The following is a 22859-nucleotide window of genomic DNA, read 5'->3' as shown; positions in this document are numbered from 1 at the left end:
AAAATTATTTGTCAAATCTAATGCCTTGTCCCTGCATCAGATATAATATCATAAGCAAAGCATCTCCATAATCAACCATTTAAAGGAAGGTATGTTCTCTGATACATTAAGCATCCTTGGGATACAAGTTAAGGCATTTTTTTGCACTATAACTGTGTTAATCAGAGAGGGAGGAGACATTGGGCTGTTTATTACACTAGTCCCCAAAGTTTTATCAATATTTTTCTGACAACTTAGGGGAATTTTATTAGATTTTTATTGGTTGGTTGATTAAGTTGAGTATTCAACGTTTCAACCACTAATTGTAATCTACAGAAGGAGGAACTTTTTGTAAAATCATTGAGGGTGTACATTAATTTATCGGCTATTGTCTTATCTCTTAAGATTCCTGGTTAATATTCGCGTTTCAGACTTTCTGATTTGATAAGCTTCGCGTTTATGAATATTGTCATCCTGTTCAACTAAAATAACTAAAACAAGTTTAATTTTAAAATTCTGTTATTTCTTTTTTTCTGGTTTTTAAGCATGCAATGTGAGTAATATTATATCAACAAACTAAAATTTTTTTATCCAAAAGATTATCTACAATGCCTAGTATAAATGTGAAAATCCTTTTTTTTGGCATTTTTTTAGATATTTTTTGTTGATTATAGATAATTTTGTGGATGAAAATTGTATTTCTATTTAACAGACTAGGTAGTATTAATGTCATTGAGGTTTCAACAATAATTTTTAAGGACAAAATATAAAACTTTTATCCTATACAGTAATTTGCATTGTCCGTAATCGTAGGGAGAGAGAGGACAATGGACACTAAATAAATCTTCCCCCAAAACTTGATTTGAATTTGGTTAGATATATTAATCATCCATTGGCCTATCCCTGTCAAAAATCGTCAGAGCTCCTGTTTACTGAGGTCCTCTTGAGACAGACCTGCCACGGGCTTTCATCTTGGCTAGCGCCTGCTCATTTAAATCGGCACGCTCTGCGCTCTCGGACAGATTGTTCTGGACCTGCCTGTACTTGGCCAGGTTCAGGGCCGCAATCTCTTCCGCCTCCTCGATCTGCTTCTTGTAGCCCTTGATCTTGGTCTGCAGCTGGTCGATGAGACCCTGCATGCGCTCATGGTTCTTCCTGTCCTCGTCCTGCTGGTAGGTCAGCTCCTTGATGCGGCGCTCAGACTTACGCAAGTTCTTCTGCGCGTCGGCGCACCTCCTGTTCTCGGCGTCCATCTCGGACTCGAGCTCGCGAATGCGGGTCTCCATCTTGGACATAGCCTTCTTGCCGCCCTTGAGCGCATTCTGCTCGACCTCGTCTAGGCGCGCATTGGCGTCCTTCACCTGGGCCTCCAGCAGCTTGCGGTCGCGCTCGAGCATCATAGCGGCCTCCTGTTCGGCGCGCAGCTCGTCCGCAAGGCGGGCGGCGTCAATCATGGCGCGCTGGGCCTTCTCCTCGGACATCTGGGCCTCGGCACCCATCTCATCCAGATCATGCTGAAAGATAGATAATTTTAATTTGGACAGATAACAATTAGAATATATCGGACAATATTAAAAGTTAAATGGAACAGGAAAGGTCTGCCATTCTCTTTTTTTCCGCCCCTTGTAAAATTCAGTGAACTCCACTGAATAGTAATACGTTGTAGAGCTGCATCACTTATACAGAAAACAAGAAAGAATCCTCCCCAAAAAGTAGCAAAGCTCATTAGAAATTAAATAGAATTTCCGTTATGATAGATAGAAACCAGAATTGTGGATCCGGATCCGCAAATATCCGCACTTTTTTGAGTCCAAGGATCCGGATCCTTGGACTCAAAAAATGCGGAAAAAATGGAAAAATCTACCTAAATTTATATAAAATAGTCACTTACAAAGACATTCTCGTGATGAGAGCCAATAATTAAGGTCTAGGTTTAGACTTAAAAATTAAAAGTATTTTTGACTTCGAGATTAAGGAACAAATATTTTTTGAAAAATTTGGTGATTTTATTTTTATTGTCAAGGATTCGGATCCGGATAAGCTCTGACCAAATTTGGAGGATCCGCATACAATCAATGCGGATCCACAACTCTGATAGAAACATAAGGATCTAATCAATTATAGAGTAACTTTGCTGCTAATACCAAAATAAACTTACAGAAAGTGTATTGATCTCATTCTCGCACTTCTGTCTGGCGCCCATGAGGGCCTGGTTCGTGCAGGTCTGGTCGCCCAGGGTCTCGTTAGTGTCAGCCAACTCTTGCTCAACCAGGCGCCTGTTGCGGTCAACCTACAAAATAATAGTCATTACTTTCTTCTCAAATTGCATCACAATGGTTTTAAAAAGATTTTAAGGAGTATATTTATTTCCCCCACAAGTACAGATAATCCTCTTCTAATTTTGGTTGTGATCGATTCTATAGGGATAAGACAATGGCCAATAAATTGATGCACATCCCCAATGATGATACAGAAATATAGATAATGATTAGTCGTTGAAACGTTTGGATACTCAACTTAATGAACCAACTTATCAAAAGTCCCCAAAGTTGTTGTGCCCCTGCCCCCTCCTTTTTTTATGTGTAACTTTAGGTTTCTGTGTTTGACTAGGCACTGTGGGGGAAACTGCCAAACTTTTTTTTATACCTGTTCCAGAAGAGTTCTGGCCTCCTCCAGGGCATTCTGGTTGGCATGAGCCCTGCGGTCAGCGGCCATCAGGTTGTCTCTGGCAACCTCCTTGGCGCGGCATTCCTCTTCAAGCTTGGCCTGGGAGAAAATAAAAGTGTTAATTTTTTTTTTAAATTATGCTTTAGAGAATAATTATTGCAAATAATCGAAATATAATATACTAGCATCTATGGAATCAGTATCCGAAACTGCACAGAGATAGAAAAGTAGCCTAAAACCATACCAAGACTTAAATCCGATAATAAAATAGCCTAAAACCACCACATGACCTATGTTAAGCTTACCTAAAATAAGGAACCCAATCGGTTAAGTGGTTATAAAGATCTTAAGGTACAGACAAATAATCTTATAATAAACAAAATGTAATTTTTACATAGCATGAACTAAAGTGGTCATCTGATAACTATACCTGAACATCCCTAAAGTGGTCATCTGATAATTATACCTGAACATCCCTAAAGTGGTCATCTGATAACTATACCTGTACATCCCTAAGCCTGGATAACTATACCTAAACATCCCTAAGCCTGGATAACTATACCTGAACATCCCTAAGCATGGATAACTATACCTGTACATCCCTAAGCATGGATAACTATACCTGAACATCCCTAAGCCTGGATAGCTATAACTGTACATCCCTAAGCCTGGATAACTATACCTGAACATCCCTAAGCCTGGATAACTATACCTGAACATCCCTAAGCCTGGATAATAACTATACCTGAACATCCCTAAGCCTGGATAACTATACCTAAACATCCCTAAGCCTGGATAACTATACCTGAACATCCCTAAGCATGGATAACTATACCTGTACATCCCTAAGCCTGGATAACTATACCTGAACATCCCTAAGCCTGGATAACTATACCTGAACATCCCTAAGCCTGGATAGCTATACCTGAACATCCCTAAGCCTGGATAACTATACCTAAACATCCCTAAGCCTGGATTATAACTATACCTGAACATCCCTGAGCCTGGATTGGATATTCTTAATGCTCTTCTGGCTCTCCATGTTGGCCGCGTTAGCGTGCTCAAGAGCTGAAACAGATAGCTATCGCATCATATTAAAGACAGCTTTCCGCGAACATTAAAATGAACATTTATAAGATTAGTTTTGTTACCCACAAGGGCCTGAGTGCCATAGCTAACAAAACTGGTATTAATTTTATGACTTTTGCTCTTAATATTCATGGAAAATTGTGTGTAATACGATACTTTACATAGTTTTTCAGTATGGCTGAGAACCGGTTCTAATCCAGTGGATAATTATCGGTTTTGAAGCTATACTGAAAAATATTTTAGGCAAATTGGTAGGGGCTGTTGGTTGATTTGTAGCTTTGATGCTTTTATAATTTGATGCATAAAAATAACATAGAGGTTGAATTTTTGTTAAGAATTTACAAAAATATCTATACTATCTAACTAAAATTCAAATTCGATGTAGCTAGAAACCTTAAAAACCTTATTTAAATGTTTCTCCTAAATTGATATTTCAAGCTTTTGCAACGGCCAACCCAGGTTATGAAAGTCCCAAACTATGCAGAAAATTATGTGAATATGTGTATTAATATTATGTTTTGTATGCCTATGTTGAAATACCTTTCTATCTAAGTATGTCTATATCAAGTACATCAACCAATATTGGTAAGATTAATTTATCTTCCATGTATCTATCCCCTGATTATTACCTGTCTCAAGATCGTTGACATCAGTTTCAAGCTTTTTCTTCATTCTCACGGCTTCAACCTAAACATTTAAACTCTCTGGTATATGTATTTTAGATTAGTTCCGCTGATGACTGTTTCTAAAATGGCGCCATAAATGGAGATAAAAATTAATTGTGACTTGTGTTAAGAAGCTTGTCGCAGTAAATATTTCAGTCAATTTGTAATTTCAATTGGTATTGAAGAAAAATTAAAATGGCTGACATATCTTTACTACTATACACAAAGTGACAAGAACTACGTATCATTTTGATAGGTAAATCATATGAGATTAAATCTGTGTTGGTAAATAAAACAAGGACGACATCATCCATATGTAGCGTAGCATAAAATAATATTTATGGACAAACTATAAAGAAGCTTCGCTACTCAAAATAAAGCCCACCTTCATCTTGGTCTCAGACTCCAGGGTGGACTGCATGCCCTCGATGGCCTTGCCGAAGTTCTTCTTGGTAGAGTTGAACTCCTCGTCCTTCTCCGCCAGGCGGCGCTCAATCTCCTGTCTCACCTGCAAATAATTACTACGGAGTGTATGTGTCTGTCTTTCCAAAGGTCTGTTCTTCTGTCTGTAATGCAAAATGCTTAAACTTAGTAAGGCATTTTGTTAGAGTTATGAATTTTTATAAATTCAGGGAACTAATGGAAGATGAAATGATAATAAACAAAATTCCCGCTTCTGTATATCATAATTAGTGGTTGAAAAATTTAGACACTCAACTTAGTGTATCAACCAATCAAAATTCATTAAAAGTCGTCAAAGTTGTTAACACAATAAATAAGAAAACGTTATTTAAACCTTGGGGACTAGTGTAATAAACAGATCCATTGTCCCCTTCATTCCTGCATCTATGATTTATCATAATTTTCCTAGTTTTAATTTTATAATTTTAAAAGCTGATAAATATAGAGGGGAAGAATTGGTTATAGATTAATTCAGGTTGAAGCTCATTAAAGTGCCTAATGACGTCAATCAATACAAATGACCAATGATAGTCCAATACACAGATTAAATTACTAATAGCAGGCCAGTATACATTTTAATTGGCCAATGGTAGGCCAGTATGACCTCTATTTTTTATAGGCACAATAAAAAGCTTCACTCAGGTTGTAATTTTTATACCTGGGTCAGTTCCAGCTGGATCCTGAGAACCTTATTCTCCTCCTGCTCCAGGGCGCCCTCAGCCTCGCTCAGAGCAGCCTCCAGCTCCATCTTCTCGGCCTCCAGGCGCTTGCGGATTTTGTCGATCTCGTGGATGGAGCGTCCGCCCTCGCTGATCTGGTCCATGATGTCCTTGATCTCAGTGGACAGGTTCTTGTTCTCACGTCTCACCTTGGAAAAAGTTTTTTTTGTTTTATTGTAAGAAAAGCAGGGTTGTACAGGAAAAGACAATGGCCTATAAATTGATGTACATCCCTAATGATGACGCACAATATTACCCCTTCTGTAGATTCAAATTGAAACGTTTGAACACTTAACTTATTAAACCAACAACTAAAAATTAAGTAAAAGTCTCCAAAGTTGTTAAGCCAACGAATAAGAAAACGTTATTGTAAACCTTTGGGGACTAGTGTAATATACAGCCCATTTTCCCCCCTCTCTCTCTGAAGAAAAGCAACATGTTTTCGTCCGCCTGTCTGTAATGATCACCAGCTTTTAGTAGTGAAGCTAACCATTTATGTTCTTTTCTGTCTGCCTTCTGTAATGCTACTTTCTATAACCTTCAAGTCTTTCTTTCTTTCTCTCATTTCTTTCCCTAACAATTCATATCCTCGAGCTTATCATTTTATACTTTGTAACACTGTTCTCTATTAGGATCTCTCTCAAGTATACCAAACAAAGAACTCTAATGAATTGAAAGCTTACTTCATCAAGTTGAAGAACAGCCTCCTCATAAGCATTCTTGATCCTGAACAGGTCGGATGAGGCGTTCCTGGTCTCCTTCTGGCTGCCATCCAGGTCCATGGACAGGCCATCAACCTTGGCCTTCCACTCACCCACAATTCTAAATTTTATAAATTATTACCTTTAATTCAAAACAGAGATAGGAGAGTGTACCATAAATTAATCTAAATCCAATTATGATAAACAAAATAACTATTTATCTCTGCATCATTTTGTTTTTCTCTGTTTATCATGATGTAAAGATCTAGTCCTACGTTTTTATATTCCATCTCCAGAGGTCTTATATTGTATGAATAAGCAAAAAAACGGTTGGAAGCAAAAGCTGTTTGTTAAGAGTCAAAGGCTTTTGTTAAGTCAAATTTGATTATTTGCTTAGATTTTAAGGGACAGTAAAAAGTGTCCTGTGTAACATCATTAAAATACGTCTAAAAGGGAAGGATTTTTATGACGTCAAACATGACATTTTCCACTGTTCCAAGATTTAATGAAAATACCTGTCAAATTGCTTGGCCTTCTTCTCCATGGAAGAGTTGAGGATCTGAGCCTGGTCTAGCTGCACACCTGCACAACAGTAAGGTATAAAAACAATAACAGTTAATTCTCGCATAGGATTATAAACAGCTTTCTGCGGATATAAAATGTAAAATTATAATATTAAAACCAGTTATTTTAGCACAGAGATGCCGAAGGCAGGGGCTAGAAAAACTGGTATAAATCTTATGATTAATAAGATCAAAAATAAGCCACTTAATTAAATTGTGAAAATTTAAAAAAAAATCAAGATGGCGTATTTCTTTAATGAAATTTTAGCCATTGGGAATTATTCAATATGGCGTCTTTTGGGCCATTTTATAAAATCCAAGATGTCGGCTAAAACAGTCAATCAATCACCTGTAGTATGAAGCTCCTCGTTGAGCTTGGCTCTGGCCTTCTCTAGCTGGGTCAGCTTGGCGTTCATGTTCTCAATGGTGCACTGAGACTCAGACAAACGAGCCTAGAATATATGATAGTATTTATTTGGTCAGGCAAACATACATCCCTCATATGCTTCGTCAAAACAACGACATTAGCTTTTAACACACATAGTGATTGCAATAACGCTTAGCTTCCTTCACTCCACATGCCTGTCTTTCTGTATTTAATTCAAAATTTCTTTGGATTTGTCTCTATTTTTTTTGGACTATATTTTACATTTTTATGTTTGATGTAAAATTTAACAAGAAATTTTGTACCCTAATGTTTAAGGTTCTTAACATAACAAAATTTAATTTTATGTGTCAGTTTTTCCATCTAATACCAGCTTAAATTAATTTTAAAAAATCACAAAACCTACACGTGATTTTTAAATATCGTTGGGGGGGCAACACATAGTAGAATTGACGACCTTATTATCTGCCCCCCAATGTTATTTCATTATTTTATATTTCACTTGTTGACTATAACTTATTCCTGGCCGTACCCAGTCCTGTTTTTACCTGAAGTTTCAGCTTGGCCATCTCGAGCTCCTCAGCCTTGGCGACGCCCTCCACCTCGTACTTCTGCCTCCACATGTCGGACTCCATTTGCACCTGGATAAAATTCATAAGTCAGGGTTCTAAAGGGATAAGACAATTTCCGATAAACTGATATATATCCTCAATAATGATACACAAAATTACCCCTTCAGTAGATTCAACGTTGAAACGTTTAAACAATCAACTTAATCATCCAACCAATCAAAATTCACTGAAGTCCCCAAAGTTGTTAAGCAAACGAATAAGAAAACGTTAGTATAAAACTTTAGGGACTAGTGTAATAAACAGCCCAATGTCCCCTGCGTCCATGACCTACAGGGTCATTCAAGAGAAATGATTTTTTAAAAAAACTTAATTATGCATAGAAAATAAAACAATTATGTAAAATGCTTTTTATATTTGGAAAACCTATTATGAGACATTTATGTTACAAATATCTAAAAATTATTATTTCAACAAATTATGCCCAAAAAACCGGTTTTTCCAAAGACTTTTTTTTCGAAGATTTATGGATTTAAAGGGTGTGCAAAAAATACACACATTTTTAAATTTCAAATTGCGTGACTTATGTTAATAGTAGAAAAATGTTGCGCATACCGTTGGAATCGTCATAAGCTCTAGTTTTTGAAAATATAAGACCCGTTTTTGTGCTATTTGTAGTTTAGGAGCTATATTGAAAAATGTGAGAAAAAGGTTAAAAAGTTTTAAGTAATTGGAACATTTTACCTCGTAGCTCCTATACTATACGTAGCACAGGAATGGTTTTTATATATTAAAAAAAACAGAGCTTATGACGATTCTAACCATATGCATAACATTTTTCTACTATTAATACAAGCTGCACAATTTAAATTTCAAAAAGGTGCGCATTTTTTTACAACCTTTAAATCAATAAATCTTCGAAAAAAAGGCCTTTGGTAAAGCCGGTTTTTAGGGCATAATTTGTTGAAATAATCATTTTCAAATATTTGAAACATAAATGTCTCATAATAGGTTTTCCAAATATCTTTATTTTCTATGCATAATTAAGTTTTTAAAAAATCATTTCTCTTGAATGACCCTGTACATACCTTGGAAAGTTGTCTGGAGAGATTATCCTTGGAGCACACCTCTTCATCAAGATTCTCCTTGAGACCATCACAATCGTGCTCAAGATTTCTGAATCAAAGTTTTATATAAAGAAAGAATGACAAAATCCATAAGTTGCAAAACAAAAAATCGTGTATGGACATACGAACAAAGTGAGTTATAGATCAGATATTCAGTGGCCATAAAAAAAGAAAGAGATTCTAAAAAAAATTAAAAATGACGAAACCTTTATAAATATCTTTATATGGAAATCAGTGAAATATATCATTATACAAAGTTTAAAATCAATACGACTTTTCTAACATGCGCAAATTATGTTTAGAGTAAACTGATACTGACGTACTGACAGACAGAGTGAGGAAACACGCTTTACCTGAACTTGGCCAGGAGGGAAACTCTTTCCTTAGCTTCATCATCTGCAATCCTCTTCTGTTCGTCCAGAGCAGAGGCAAGGGCTGACTTGGTCTTCAGCAGCAGGTTAGCTGTGTTGTCCAGCTCCTAGTATAGATAGATATTAGGAGTAGGGTAGCTGTGTTGTCTAGCTCCTAGTATAGATAGATATTAGGAGTAGGGTAGCTGTGTTGTCTAGCTCCTAGTATAGATAGAGATTAGGAGTAGGGTAGCTGTGTTGTCTAGCTCCTAGTATAGATAGATATTAGGAGTAGGGTAGTTGTGTTGTCTAGCTCCTAGTATAGATAGATATTAGGAGTTGGATAGCTGTGTTGTCTAGCTCCTAGTATAGATAGATATTAGGAGTAGGGTAGCTGTGTTGTCCAGCTCCTAGTATAGATAGATATTAGGAGTAGGGTAGCTATGTTGTCTAGCTCCTAGTATAGATAGATATTAGGAGTAGGGTAAAAACTAGGGTTGGGCCGGATACTTTTTTTGGCCAGATACCGGATACCGGATATCCGGCTGATTTCAAATGCCGGATATCCGGTAACCTGCCGGATATCCGGCCAACGCCGGGTATCCGGCAAATATCCGGTTATCCGGCAAATATCCGGTTATCCGGCCAAATTACCCGATATCCGGCCGGATAACCGGCCAAATTACCAGATATTAAAGTAGTAAAAAAAAATTTCTTCAAAAATCTTATAAATATATAAATTTACATAAAGTTAAACTTATTCAGAAAAAATGTTCTTCTAGCTTCAATAATAAGAAAATTATAGCCATTTAAGATTTTAAAAAGCAGAGATTTTTGGTGTAAAGTATAAAAATTATAGAGCCGGATATCCGGCCGGATAGTTTCAATATCCGGTATCCGGTCGGATATTGAAAATGGCCGGATATCCGGCCACACCAGATATCCGGCCCAACCCTAGTAAAAACACCTTTTGTATTTTTCGAAGTCACACCCAACATACATCCATATCTTTTTTTGCATCTTCTTTGTCTGGAAGCCCTAACAGTGCCTGTTTACGTGCAAAGGCATTCCTCAGTACTCGTACTACTGATTTCACGCGCTTGTCAAAGCTTTTAATAGTGACTTTAAAAAATGACGTCATACTGATTTACCATTGGTCAAATAAAAATAATTTAGTCTGTATATGTCCTACTTAGCCTGTAATTGGCCTATTATACGTGATTTGTATTGTATGACGTCATTTTTATAGGCACAATAAAAAGCTTTTATTATCAGATACCATTAACATTAATAGTAGAACTCAAAACCTGGCACCCACCAGACAACTAACATACCTGGAGCTGTCTGAGAAGGTCGCTGTTCTCGCCGGTGAGCCTGCGCTTGTGCACCTCGAAGTCGGCCAGGGTAAGGTTGGCCTCCTCAACCTTCTTGCCTAGATACACACAAGGATATGACAATGGACAATAAATAATTCTCCCCCCCCCCCTCTCCATTAAAGAAAATTATTTCTTTCTATAGATTAAAATTATTGGAAGAATATTTATTTATACATTGCACGCTTGGTTTTTTATTAAATGAATAAGTTAGGGTACAATGTTTGGCACTTTCGATATAAGTAAATGATAATAAAAAACCCATAGAATGCGATAATAACTTCAGAAAAATCGAAGAAAATAGTTTTAATACTTAATTAACGTTTTTAAGTTTTTCTTCAAAAAGTTTAGATAAGATGCCTTTAAAAGTCGTCTATGATTTTGTCAGGGATAAAAATGTAACTTTAAAATAAGAATTACAACATATTTTTTCAATTAGTACAAAGTAAAATTTTGAACATTTTATTGATCAGTATATTTTTTAAAATGTGAAGTAGAAACCTGAATATTTTATCATGAAAATTGTGTTATGATTTGATTGTCTGCTAGATTACAAGAAAAAAGATACTGACAGTACTTGTTGGTTCTTTAAAAATAATTAGGTAGATTACTTTCAGAACCCCTCTTTTTGCAACGTTATTTCAATAGAACAGAGCCGTAGTCTTAGTGTACTCAATATCTAGACAGCCAACCATTGTTTTAGAATTGTTCAATTTTTTTAACTTCTGATAAAAACAGAATTAATGATATTTTTGTAAATATTATACCTCCAAGAAATGGCTATACTTCCCAATCATATGTTGTGTGATATTTAAGAGGAATTATTTTGATATAATGTCATTAAAATATTCGTTAAAAAAAGTGCTATTCTAGCTTATACTTTACATTTTAATGTGTATGATAATTCAAATAAAAGATAATGAAGATTTATATTATATTTAATTGTTATAATTATAAAGAAAAACCTGGAAACAGTAAAAAACTGACTTTATTTTATTGACGTAGGGAAAATTTTGTCAAATATTTGAATAAAAAAACACTATAAAACAAAATAAATTATTTTTAATATAGTCACAAAAAGGCTTAATGAGTTTAGGAAATATTTCATTTACTAATCATGTCATTTAAACTCTATTACACAGAATACATTGTAAAAAGATGTTCTTGTTTTAATTTTAAGTAATTTGAAATGCATTTTAATACCCTTTAATGATTTATTTTTTGAAACATCTTTTTATAAAATGTTATTGATTTTTGAAGTTATATGTTAAAATGTTTTTAAATTTTGTTAACATTTTGTTTTAAATGTAGAAAATTGGTAATTCTAAACATTCAAAAAATGATTTTATTAAATTTTCATCACTTAAATTGCATGTTTGATGAAATTTTCAACTGATAATTCAAGAAAAATCGTTTAAGTTTTATTATATTTTACTTTGAAATGTTAAAAAAATATAATTATTGTCAAAAATGTGGAAGTTATACTTTCCTCAAAAAAAGACCTAAAACATGCAAATTAACACGTGTAATGAGATTTTTTTTCTTTCAGGTTTAATTTTAAGTAATTATTGATATTTTTTGTAAAAAGGATTTTATATAAAAAGTTTTAAAACTCGAGTTATGTAGTGGTTCTAAAAAAGGTTGCGAATTTATGCAATTTTCTTGCAAAAAAAATTTTCTAGGATTTTAAAAATAGCAAAGGGTGTTATTAGACGTACTTACAGATACAATTGCAAAGTCATTTTGGCCAAACACTAAAATAAAGTTTTGACATCTGAGGGTCCAACCGTGATTGCCTTTCTCTCTTTGAGACAGAGAATGTAAAATTCCCCCCCCCCCCCAATCATCACCCTAGTTATAATAAACAAAATTAACCTTTTGTGGGAAAAATTTGAAAACAAATATTTTATGCTCTACTTCCTATACAAACCCTTGTTCTACTACAGTTTTAGTTACTAATGGCAAACTTCGTTAAAAAGGTTTAGATCCAACGAAAATAAGATGTCGTATTCAGATTACTTTGGATACCATTATTATATACTATCCAAAGTCCTCTTCCTCCATGATTGAAATGAAGTATATTTTTCATTGACCTTTAGAAAAAAACAAGGATGACAACATCCATAAAAGCGAAGATCTGAAACGATATAACAGACGAACATTAACTTTTGTTGAGTGTCAGAACTGAATATACAAATTATGAAAATAACAGGTTTGACAAAATTATACGTAAATTTGTTGCAAAACTTCCTAAATACAGAATTCTGTTTAAGGACATACTGACATTTTTAATACTTGATTGTAGAGATGCTTCGCTCATAATATTGTACCTTATTGTAATAGGAATCAGTAATCAAAAAATAAGATCGATCGGATGATTTTATCACATAAAAAATTGTTATTAAAAAAGTACAAAAAATCAACATGTTTAAAATGGACGTACGGTCATTCTGATAACGATTATAGAGTTGCTACGCTTTCTAAGTTGTACCTAACTACTACAGGAATCACCATGCAAAGTTTGAAATCGGTAGGATAATTTTAACATGCTTAAATTAACGAATAAAAGCTAACTTTCTCGGACGGACGGACGTACGGAAGGACGGACCGACCCTAATTGTAGAAAAGCTTCGCTTTTTAATAAGAATAGTTATTTCTTTCATCGTATTATAAACCGCTTTCCGCGGATATAGAATGTACAATTATAAGAATAAATCCAGTTTTTTTTAGCCTTAATCTTATTATTGTACATTTTTATATTCGTAGAAAGCGGTTTATAATACGATGCTAGACATAGTTTTTTCGTATGGATGAGAACCGGTTCCTATCCACCGGATTCAAATGAATACGAGAAAAAATCTTACCCAGCTCATTAAGCTGAGCCAACAGAGTACGGTGAGACTTCTCAGCAGAGGCCTGGAAAGAAACAACAAGATTAGTTGTCAAATAAAAGGTATTCCTTTCTTAATGTCAAAGGACAAGGGAACTATCATAGACATAAACATGGAGAATATTTTGGAGACCATTGGTTTGGAGATCCTTAGGGCCATATAAAAATAAAATTTCATAAAAAATTTACTTGTTTACTTATACAATGACCGATAGACTGACCGGCGGCCTAAGTAAGTTAAAAATGGATGCTCTTTGGGATGAGGCATCTTAGATAACAGCAAGTAAAATTAAACTTCCCCAATAACGTCATAAAGACAAAAATCAAATGGAAACATTGCCCCAAATGCCTTTTACATAAATATTCTAAAAAGTTATCGCAAAATTATTAGAATGATCGAGGATCTTAAAGGACAAGACAATGGACGATAAACTGAAGTACATCCACTATAATGATAAACAAAATTACCCCATCTTTACAAAAATTGTTGGTTTTAAAGATTGGACACGACTTGTTTGAAACCAACAACTACAATTCAAAAAAAGTACCTAAAGTATATGAATATATATATGAATATATATACACGTGGTTATAAAAACTTTGGACACCAGAGTAATTTACAGTCTAATGTCCCCTCCCTCCCTGAGCATGTCTGACCTTGGATCTGTTGACCTCTTCAGTGGCAGCTCTGACGTCAGCAATCTCATTCATTATCTGCCCCTTGTCCTTCTCAATCCTAACATAGATAGATAGATAGATGTATAAAGAGATAAATAGATAGATGGGTAGATAGATAGTTAGATGGTTAAATGGATGGATAGATAGATGGATGGATAGATAAATGGATAGATAGATAGTTATATGTATAGATAGATGGATGGATAGATAGATATATGGATAGATAGATGGATGGATAGATAGATGGTCGGATAGATAGATGGATGGATAGATAGATGGCTAGATAGATAGATGGATGGATAGATAGATGGATGGATAGATAGATAGATGTATAGATAGATCGATATGTAGTTAGATAAACAGAGAAGTTCATAGATATGTTGATAGATGGATATAGATGTAATAATATGAATTTAATAATTAATGGATTAAGAGATATATAATAAAGCTGGGTTTATAGATATCACATAAAAATAAATGGATATACAGATAGATAATAGATAGATAAATAACTTACTTGGCCTTCATCTTGTTAAGCTGATCAATCTGTTCAGTCATCTCGGCCACAGCATCCTGGTGCTTCTTCTTTAGGCTGGTCAGAGTGCCCTCATGCTGGATCTGGCACTCCTCCAGGTCCTTTCTCAGCTTTGCCACTTCGGACTCTCTTTTCTTGTTGAGCTCAATCTGGGCAGCAGTAGCGCCACCGGCCTCGTTCAGCCTTTCTCCTAAGCTTTCAAGCTCACGGGCCAGGTCAGAACGCTGACGCTCAGCCTTGGCGCGGGCCTGGCGCTCGGCCTCAAGTTCTTCCTCCATCTCCTCGATGCGACCTTGCAGCTCCTTGATGGATTTCTGCACTTTGCCGACAAGGGATTGTTCATCATCAAGCTTGACAGAAAGAGAGCTCAGTTCCTTTTCCTTGCGAGAGATGTGAGCTTCAAGCTCTTTCTTTGTTCTCTCCAATTCGGAGACAGTTTCCTGGGTGATCTTAAGCTCACCTTCAACCTTCCTGCGGTCCTTCTCAACTACAGCACGGCCACGCTTCTCACGGTCCAGAGATGATTCCAGCTCATCAAGAGTTGACTCAAGCTTGGACTTGATGTTATTCAAGTGCTCCACCTTGTCATTGGCCACCTGGAGGTCCTCAGATGCCTTGGCGCCATTTTCAGCAATGTGCTTCTTCTCCTTGTTTAGCTTGTTGATAACCTCATCTTGATTAGCAATTTCATCATTCAGAGATCTGATAGTATGATCTCTGTTGGCGTTTTCTTGTTCCAATTTCTGGATTGAGATTTCAATATCCTCAATGTCTTTCTTGATAGCTCCGCATTCAATGTCCAGAGCTTTTTTCTCCTCAGTAGCAGAAATACGTTGCTGTTCAGTGTCTGTCAACTGCTGCTGCAGATCAATCAGCTGCTTCTCAAGATCAGCCTTCTGAGCATTGAGCTTAGCCTGCTTTTCATGATATTGGGAGAGGTTACCCTGCTCTCTTTCAATTTGAGCCAACAGTTGACGCTTCTCATCTTCAATCAACATGTTCTCCTCGAGCAGCTTAGCTTTGGTGTCAAGTTTATCCTTATATTCGCCATACTTGGCGTTGGCTTCCTCCTCGAGGATCCTAAGCTCTTCTTCGGGGTTGGGAAGGCCAATAAGTGGTCTGGTCTTCTGGATGATGGTGAACCAACCCCAGTCCCTGAGTGCCATCCACTTTCTGAACTGGCGCTGGCAGACAACCAGCAGCGCGCGCTGGTCACGCCTCTTGGCAAAGTCCTTCTGTCGGATGAATCTGTACAGAAAATAAAATATTTGACAATTTTTCTCAAAGTTTATTATCGAACAAAGAAACTATCCACTGCTCAATGCCTCCCTTCCATTTTTAAAAAAATATATTCAAAATAATGGATGGGAGAATTGTTTTTGTTTTAGGTTAGGTTATATTGGGTACTGGGAACACATAGGAAAAATATTTTTGATATTAACCTATTTTCAATGTTTTTTTTTAAATAGGGGTGGTGGGTTTTCAGTGCTTGATAAGCACTTTGAGGAAAAGCTCCATATATTATGTAGGATATTAAAAAGGATACAGTGATATGATAATTGAATATAATAATGTTCCCTTCCATTTCAGGAAAAGAACCACATATTTTATAGGATATTATAAAAGATAAAGTGATAGGACAGTTGAATACCCCCCTCTCAACTTGTTTTTAAATCATATAGCTTACTTTGTAGCTGATAAATATTTTGAGAAATAAAAGGTTGCAGATTAATTTAACCGTCATACTTAATCTATTCTAAGAATCACTTTTACTGTACGTCAGTCCAATCGGCAACAGTCATTTTCTCTTCTGCTATTTAAGAAAAATGGCAATTTTTTTTATTGAGCATTCAGTATTTAAAGTACTTGATCCGTTTGTCGATTAGTCATGACACAAAAATACATCTGAAGATTTCAAGAATAAAGTAAATAATTTATTAATACTGAAAATCTGTTCTACTACTTCCTTTCTCCATTTGTCCATCCATGAGTTATATTTGTGCTTTGCTACTTTTAGATGTTCTTATTGATGCAGCTACCCTTAAATCATGTATGTCCGTATGTCTGTCTGCATGAAAGAAAGTTACATAAAAGCTACCTGAAGCATTCACCCTGAATGCATCTGAGGAGCCTCAAGAGAATAGCATCACGGAACTCCTCAAGGAGACCAAGAGCACCAGCCCTGAAAAATTTAACATCTTAGAATTGACATCATATAGACGTTAAAAAGTGTACCTTATGCAGCTATGTCTGGCTCTGTTATAAATTTTTTTCATAAAAATCTATAAATTACCCAAAGTTTTAAACCCAGCATTTATTTATTTATTATGAACTTTGGGTAGGTACTAGTGTAGTTTTACTAAATGGTCCGATCCTCCCCGCTTTTTAAAAATTGTACCAAGCACTTACCTGAAGAAAACGAGAGTGTGTCCGAGCCTGTAGCGCTCTCTGGGGAACTCAATCTTGTCCATCAGAGCATAGGCACCAGTCTTGTTGTCGTCCGAGCTCCTCAACTCCTTCTCTGCCAAGATGTAGTAGCGGCTCCTGAAGTCCGGATACATCATCCTGTTGGGGAAACCCTTCATACAGATACGGATACCCTCAAGCACACCATTACAGGTCAGCTGGTGCATAATCAGCGGCGGCTCCACGTCGCCAGGCTTCTTGTGCGTGTTCGGGACAAGGCAACGCACAAAGTGCGGCTCGCAGCTGTGCAGGGTGATCATTAGGTCGTTCAGAGAGACGAGGTAGACAGAGGACACAGTCTTGCCACCGCCGCCCTTTTTCTTCTTCTTGCCCTCTTCCTTGGGAGTGGTAGTTGGCTGACCAGGATGGTCCTCCCATAAGAAGACAAGCAGCTCACAGCTGGAACCTAGAAAATTAGAATTGAAGGAACTCTGCAAAAACTAGAAAATTTGTTGAATGGAACAATGTATCTAAAATTAATTCATTTGGTTGTCTTTAGCTTTAAGTGTTATTTTATTTATAGCGCAGAATGCCGTTAAATAGTTATTCTTCTAGCAGACAAAGCTTACAGAAAATAATCAACACAAACACTAGCAGATCAAAAAGGTCAATATTTAAAATAAGATTATTTTAGTTGGTATATAAATTTTCTTTTTCTCCTAAATATGGCTGGTCTAGGGCAGAAACTAATACTGTGATAATTCATAATATTATCAGAAAGAGCTAGCCTATTTAAAATTTTTATAAAGACCTTGTTAATGTATGATTATCCAAATTTAACAAAGTTTGAGATAGAACTCTAACATTGAATTAATTGCCTGTTGGCCCAAGTCTTAATACCTGGTAAAACAGACATTAAACCAAAAGAGAAAAAAAAACTCTTGTAGAACATAAAAACTAATTATCTTACCTGATTTAAAGATCTCAACAACAGTGTCATTGACAGGATCCTTGTTCTTCTCCAGCCAGCCAGTCACATTGTAGGACACAATACCAGCATAGTGAGATATAGCAAAGTGAGCGCGGGTGTCAGTCTTAGACTGGGGTTTCAAGAAGATAGGCAGCTTGCCCAAAGAGGCCTTCAGCTTCTCCTCAAATGACTTGTCAGTGGCCTTAGGGAAGAGGGACTCCTCTTCAAGGATGGCCCACAGGCCCATGGGTTTCTCAAACATGACAATGGCAGCCTCCAAGTCCATACCAAAGTCCACCATCTCCCAGTCAATGCCCTCTCTAATGTACTCCTCCTGCTCAACAACGAACATGTGATGATTGAAGAACTGCTGCAGCTTCTCGTTGACAAAGTTGATGGAAATCTGCTCAAAGCCATTGTACTCAAAGATCTCAAAGCCGGCAATATCGAGCACAGCACAGAAGTTGGCCTTCTTTAGGGTTGGGTCAATAAGAGTTTCATTACACTTGATAATGAGCCACTTGAAGACTCTGTCGTAGATGGCTCTGGCAATACCACCAACAGCATTGCCGGCCTGCTCACAAGTCTGACCCTTGGTCACCCACTCAGTACCGACCTTGATCTTGGGCTTGCAGAAAGCCTTGATAATGGCGCCAGCATCACAGCCAAGCAGGTGACAAGTCTTACCAGCATAGGAATCAGGTCCAATGGCCTCGCACTCAGCCTGGTCATCACGACCCTTGGTCCTGAACTCAATACCGCCAAAGGTCATGACAGCAGCGGTCAACATGTAGCAGTCCCACTTCTCACGCTCACCAAAACCAAGCACATTGAAAGCATCCTCAGTGTACTCCAACTCTTCATTGTCATCAATGGACTCGACCTTGGTCTTACCCTGGGACACATAGATGTAGTCGTAGATATCATCGCTAAGAACACATTTCTTTTTCAGACCCTCACCAATGTTGTCTCCAAAGTCCTGGAGCAGCTGGTAAAAGATATGGTAGGATCTCTCAACCTCTTGCTGTTCAGTGATACGGGACTTCTCAAGTAGATAGGACACAATATCACAACCAGCCAGCTTACCAGAGGAGGTAAAGTGGATACGGATAAACTTACCGAAACGGGATGAGTTATCATTCCTGGAGGTCTTAGCATTACCATAGGACTCCATAATAGGGTTGGTGGCTACAATCTGGTCTTCAAGAGAGACCTTCTTCTCGGACTTCTTGCCAGAGCCAGTGGCCACAAGGGCCAGATAGGTGATGACCTTCTTGGTGTTTTCAGTTTTACCAGCACCGGACTCACCAGTAATCAACATGGCCTGATTTTTATGGTTGTTCAACATGCCTCTGTAGGCAGTCTCGGCAATGGCCCACAGATGGGGTGGGACCTCATTACGTCTCTTGCCCAGATAGATCTTGGACACCCTGTGGGTGTACAAAGGATAACGCTTGTAAGGGTTGACAATGACAACGAAAAGACCAGAGTAAGTATGGATCATCTTTGCCTGGTAGCGGGTCTTCAGATTCCAGAAGACAGAGGCATCATTGAGGAAGGTCAAGTTGACCATGTCCTCGCACTTCTCAAACTTGGGTGGATTCACCTTGCCAACCTCGGAAGCCTTGTGGGTAAACTTTTCATGGCCCACAGCAACAACACACTTGCTGGCAGGATCCTCCAGGTTGCCAGACTCAATCAGGCCCTCTCTGTAGCCGCCAGTCTTGGGGCAGGGGATCCACACAGATTTCTTAGGATCATACACCTTCTGCTGGTCAGCTCTCTTCATCTCAATGGATGGAAGGAGAAATTCAGTTGGGTCAGGGTCGGGTTGACCGGACTTGGACAACTTAATATGGCCAGGCATGGTTGGGCTTCTTCTTTATCTAAACAAATAAAGAAATAAAATTATATGTTGCATATATCACAAGATATTCAATTTTCATTTTTATTGGTAAAATAGGATAAAAATAATGTAGTAGAAAAAGGATTGGAAAAAAATTAGATAAAAGAAACAAACATGTGTTTGGAACAATAATAAAAGCAAAGATTATTAAATCCATAATAGCGTAGCTTAACAAATCAGATGGTTAGACAAACGAACATTAAAGCAATATTTATTCGAATTCTGACAGATATTCCATATGATTCTATACAATATTTTGGATGCTGTGAGTATTGGTGCAAAAAATATGACGTAACAAAAAAAATTAGCCAATGAGAGTCCACTATATTTTTTACCATTGGTCAAAAACGGCCTCTCATTGGCTATTTTTTTTTTGTTACGTCATATTTTTTGCACCAATACTCACAGCATCAATATTTTGTAACTGGACAAAGTGTTTCAAAAATAAGCTATGTGACGTCATAAAAATGAGGGAAATGAGAGAAGAAGTGGAAAAGAAAACACATAAAAAAGAGATGGATGTTTCCTCATTTTTATGACGTCACATGGCTGATTTTTGAAACACTTTGTCCAGTTGCAATATTTTCTTTTAAAATTAAAAAAATATTTGATTTGATATTCTTTCTGAACTGTTACATACAGTAATCATCATGTGAAGTTGGTAATCGATGAACAATTCTAAAACGCACAAATTACCAGTCAGAACTTTGTAATTTTTCTCCTTACTATCTATAATAAAAAGTAGAACGATGTCTGTATGTTTGTCTGTTTGTTTGTCTGTCTGTTTGTTTGTAGCGAAGGATCTTGCTAACCGCTGAACCGATTCTCCTTTACAGGTTTGCTTCTCATAGGTCCCGGGAAGGTTTATAACTATTTTTTTGGGGGGTGGGACACCCCCAACCCCCTAAAAATGAAAAATAACCCCCCCTAAAAAAAAATTCCCCCCCCCAAAAAAAATAAAACATGAAAAATTGGTTTGATTAAACCTCTTGGGTCAAAGCCCCTAGAGGCTAGTTTTCCTAAAAGTAATTTTTCTCCTTACTATCTATAATAAAAAGTAGAACGATGTCTGTATGTTTGTCTGTTTGTTTGTCTGTCTGTTTGTTTGTAGCGAAGGATCTTGCTAACCGCTGAACCGATTCTCCTTTACAGGTTTGCTTCTCATAGGTCCCGGGAAGGTTTATAACTATTTTTTTTGGGGGTGGGACACCCCCAACCCCCTAAAAATGAAAAATAACCCCCTCTAAAAAAAAATTCCCCCCCCCAAAAAAAATAAAACATGAAAAATTGGTTTGATTAAACCTCTTGGGTCAAAGCCCCTAGAGGCTAGTTTTCCTAAAAGTAATGCATGTTTAAAAACCACAAGGAAACTTGATAAAGCATAATTCGCTTTTATCTAAATTTACCTACTTTTAAATGACAGTTTACTGTTCTTTTTTTATCTAAGCTATTGTAAAATTGTAAAATTTAATGGTGCGCTGATTCTATATCTAATCTCAAATTACATAAACTGCTTTGTTTACAGAATAGCTGTTCTCAAATGAATATAAAGTGATAAAAAAGTTTAAAATAAAATATTAAGAGAATACAATAAGGTCCAAGTTTTTTCTGGACGTCTGGATTTTAAGGAATAAAAAAATAATGAAGTAATTGTATGATACAAGTTTTGATGAAGCTGCTACTATGAATAGCCAGATCATCAAATTTTACTTTGTACATATGATTCTATAAATTTGAAAAAAAAGTTTTCTTAAATCATTAAAGGGTTAAAAGAAGATGTTTAAAAATTTTTGAAGATTTTTAATATAATTTAAAAGTATTTTTTTTACTAAAACCGTTTCAGATTAGATTTAGCCATAGCCGATACAGATGCTTGTTTGTTAGGAACCCACCTCGGGAGGGTTTTAAAATTTAGGATTGTAGAGATGTGTCGCTGTAAATGTTGGTCTTATGGTTGTCCTAAAATCACCATTTTATAATTAGGTTACGCAATAATGTAAGAAAAACTAAAAAAGCTGATTATAAAGTTGCATCGCTTTATAAATATAACAATTAACAGAAATTAAGATAATTTTTTTTCTATTATTATGATGGTTATACCAAGCCTAAGTAATTATAATGAAAGTATGATATGATAGTAAAAATTACCTGCTAGTTCAACTGCGAGACAAGGAATGGCTACCCACAGTAAGTCCACCCACCATTAAATACCCTAATCCAACCTGACCGGCCAGTAGAGAGAGAGAGAGAGAAGTCTTCACCATAACCCTGCGCGGTCAACCCTTCTATCCCCCTCCTTCCACTTCAGTAGCCCCCCCCCCCAATTTTTTTCATAAATTGTCGCGCGCCTCTCGTCGCTGTGAAAGACAAGCACGTATATTGGAACAACACGTATTGTTTGTGTTCTAACAAATTTACTCAATTATTGGATGATGATAAAATAGCAAATTTATTTATAAATATTTTATTTAAAAGTAGAACAGTAAGACAAAGACTAAATCAATACACCGCCATTTATAAAAAAGAATTTATAGAAAGAAATAAATTAATTTTGAATAATATTGGGGGTTAGTTTTGTTCCGTGAGCGATTTTTCTTGGGAGGGTGGTGTTAACCTCCCACAAAATAGTTATAAACCTTCTAAGGACCTATAAGAAGCTACCCTGTATAGAAGAACCATATCGGTTCAGTGGTTAAAGAGATCCTTTTACTTTATTTTAAGAATTATATTAAAAATTGTCACGCACTTTGTTGAAGTCAAAAATACACAAATTAATCCTATCTACATATATTTCTGTTTGTCTGTGTCTTTGTACCAAAGGATTT

At 36.4% G+C, this 22859-nt stretch overlaps 1 protein-coding gene across 2 annotated transcripts; it reads right to left on the bottom strand.

Moving 5' to 3' along the window:
• Nucleotides 1–480: 480 nt before the first annotated feature.
• LOC145319761 (myosin heavy chain, muscle-like) lies at nucleotides 481–22321 on the bottom strand. 2 transcript variants are annotated; one of them, XM_080162097.1, is made up of 22 exons: nucleotides 22183–22301; nucleotides 18129–20014; nucleotides 17162–17624; nucleotides 16851–16934; nucleotides 14735–16000; nucleotides 14197–14275; nucleotides 13514–13565; nucleotides 10611–10708; nucleotides 9280–9404; nucleotides 8888–8975; nucleotides 7779–7871; nucleotides 7195–7297; nucleotides 6798–6864; nucleotides 6265–6403; nucleotides 5521–5730; nucleotides 4786–4908; nucleotides 4365–4422; nucleotides 3651–3714; nucleotides 3149–3164; nucleotides 2626–2745; nucleotides 2138–2269; nucleotides 481–1493 (listed from the first exon to the last, which is right to left on the bottom strand). In XM_080162097.1, the coding sequence occupies exons 2-22, from the start codon at nucleotides 19993–19995 to the stop codon at nucleotides 909–911; spliced, it is 5832 nt and encodes a 1943-aa protein (XP_080018223.1). In that variant the 5' UTR covers nucleotides 19996–20014; nucleotides 22183–22301; the 3' UTR covers nucleotides 481–908. The 2 variants fall into 2 exon arrangements, with proteins under 2 accessions (XP_080018223.1, XP_080018222.1); XM_080162096.1 differs by lacking the exon at nucleotides 3149–3164 and having other exon boundaries at nucleotides 3635–3714; nucleotides 22183–22321.
• Between the last annotated feature and the right edge of the window lie 538 nt (nucleotides 22322–22859).

This window comes from Acartia tonsa, chromosome 5 (genome assembly GCF_053477335.1).
Source record: "Acartia tonsa isolate MP-2025a chromosome 5, ASM5347733v1, whole genome shotgun sequence".
Taxonomy (NCBI): Eukaryota; Metazoa; Arthropoda; class Copepoda; order Calanoida; family Acartiidae; genus Acartia; species Acartia tonsa.
The sequence above is the reverse complement of the archived record's forward strand: the minus strand, read 5'-3'. Positions and strand labels throughout refer to the sequence as shown.

Coding starts and splice junctions, on each gene's coding strand:
- LOC145319761 (XM_080162096.1), bottom strand. CDS start 19,995: ATGCCTGGCCATATTAAGTTGTCCAAGTCCGGTCAACCCGACCCTGAC. Junction 16,001..16,850: donor ATTCAGGGTGAATGCTTCAG/GTAGCTTTTATG, acceptor TTTTCTGTACAG/ATTCATCCGACAGAAGGACT. Junction 2,746..3,634: donor CCAGGCTCAGGGATGTTCAG/GTATAGTTATAA, acceptor ATTTTCTCCCAG/GCCAAGCTTGAAGAGGAATG.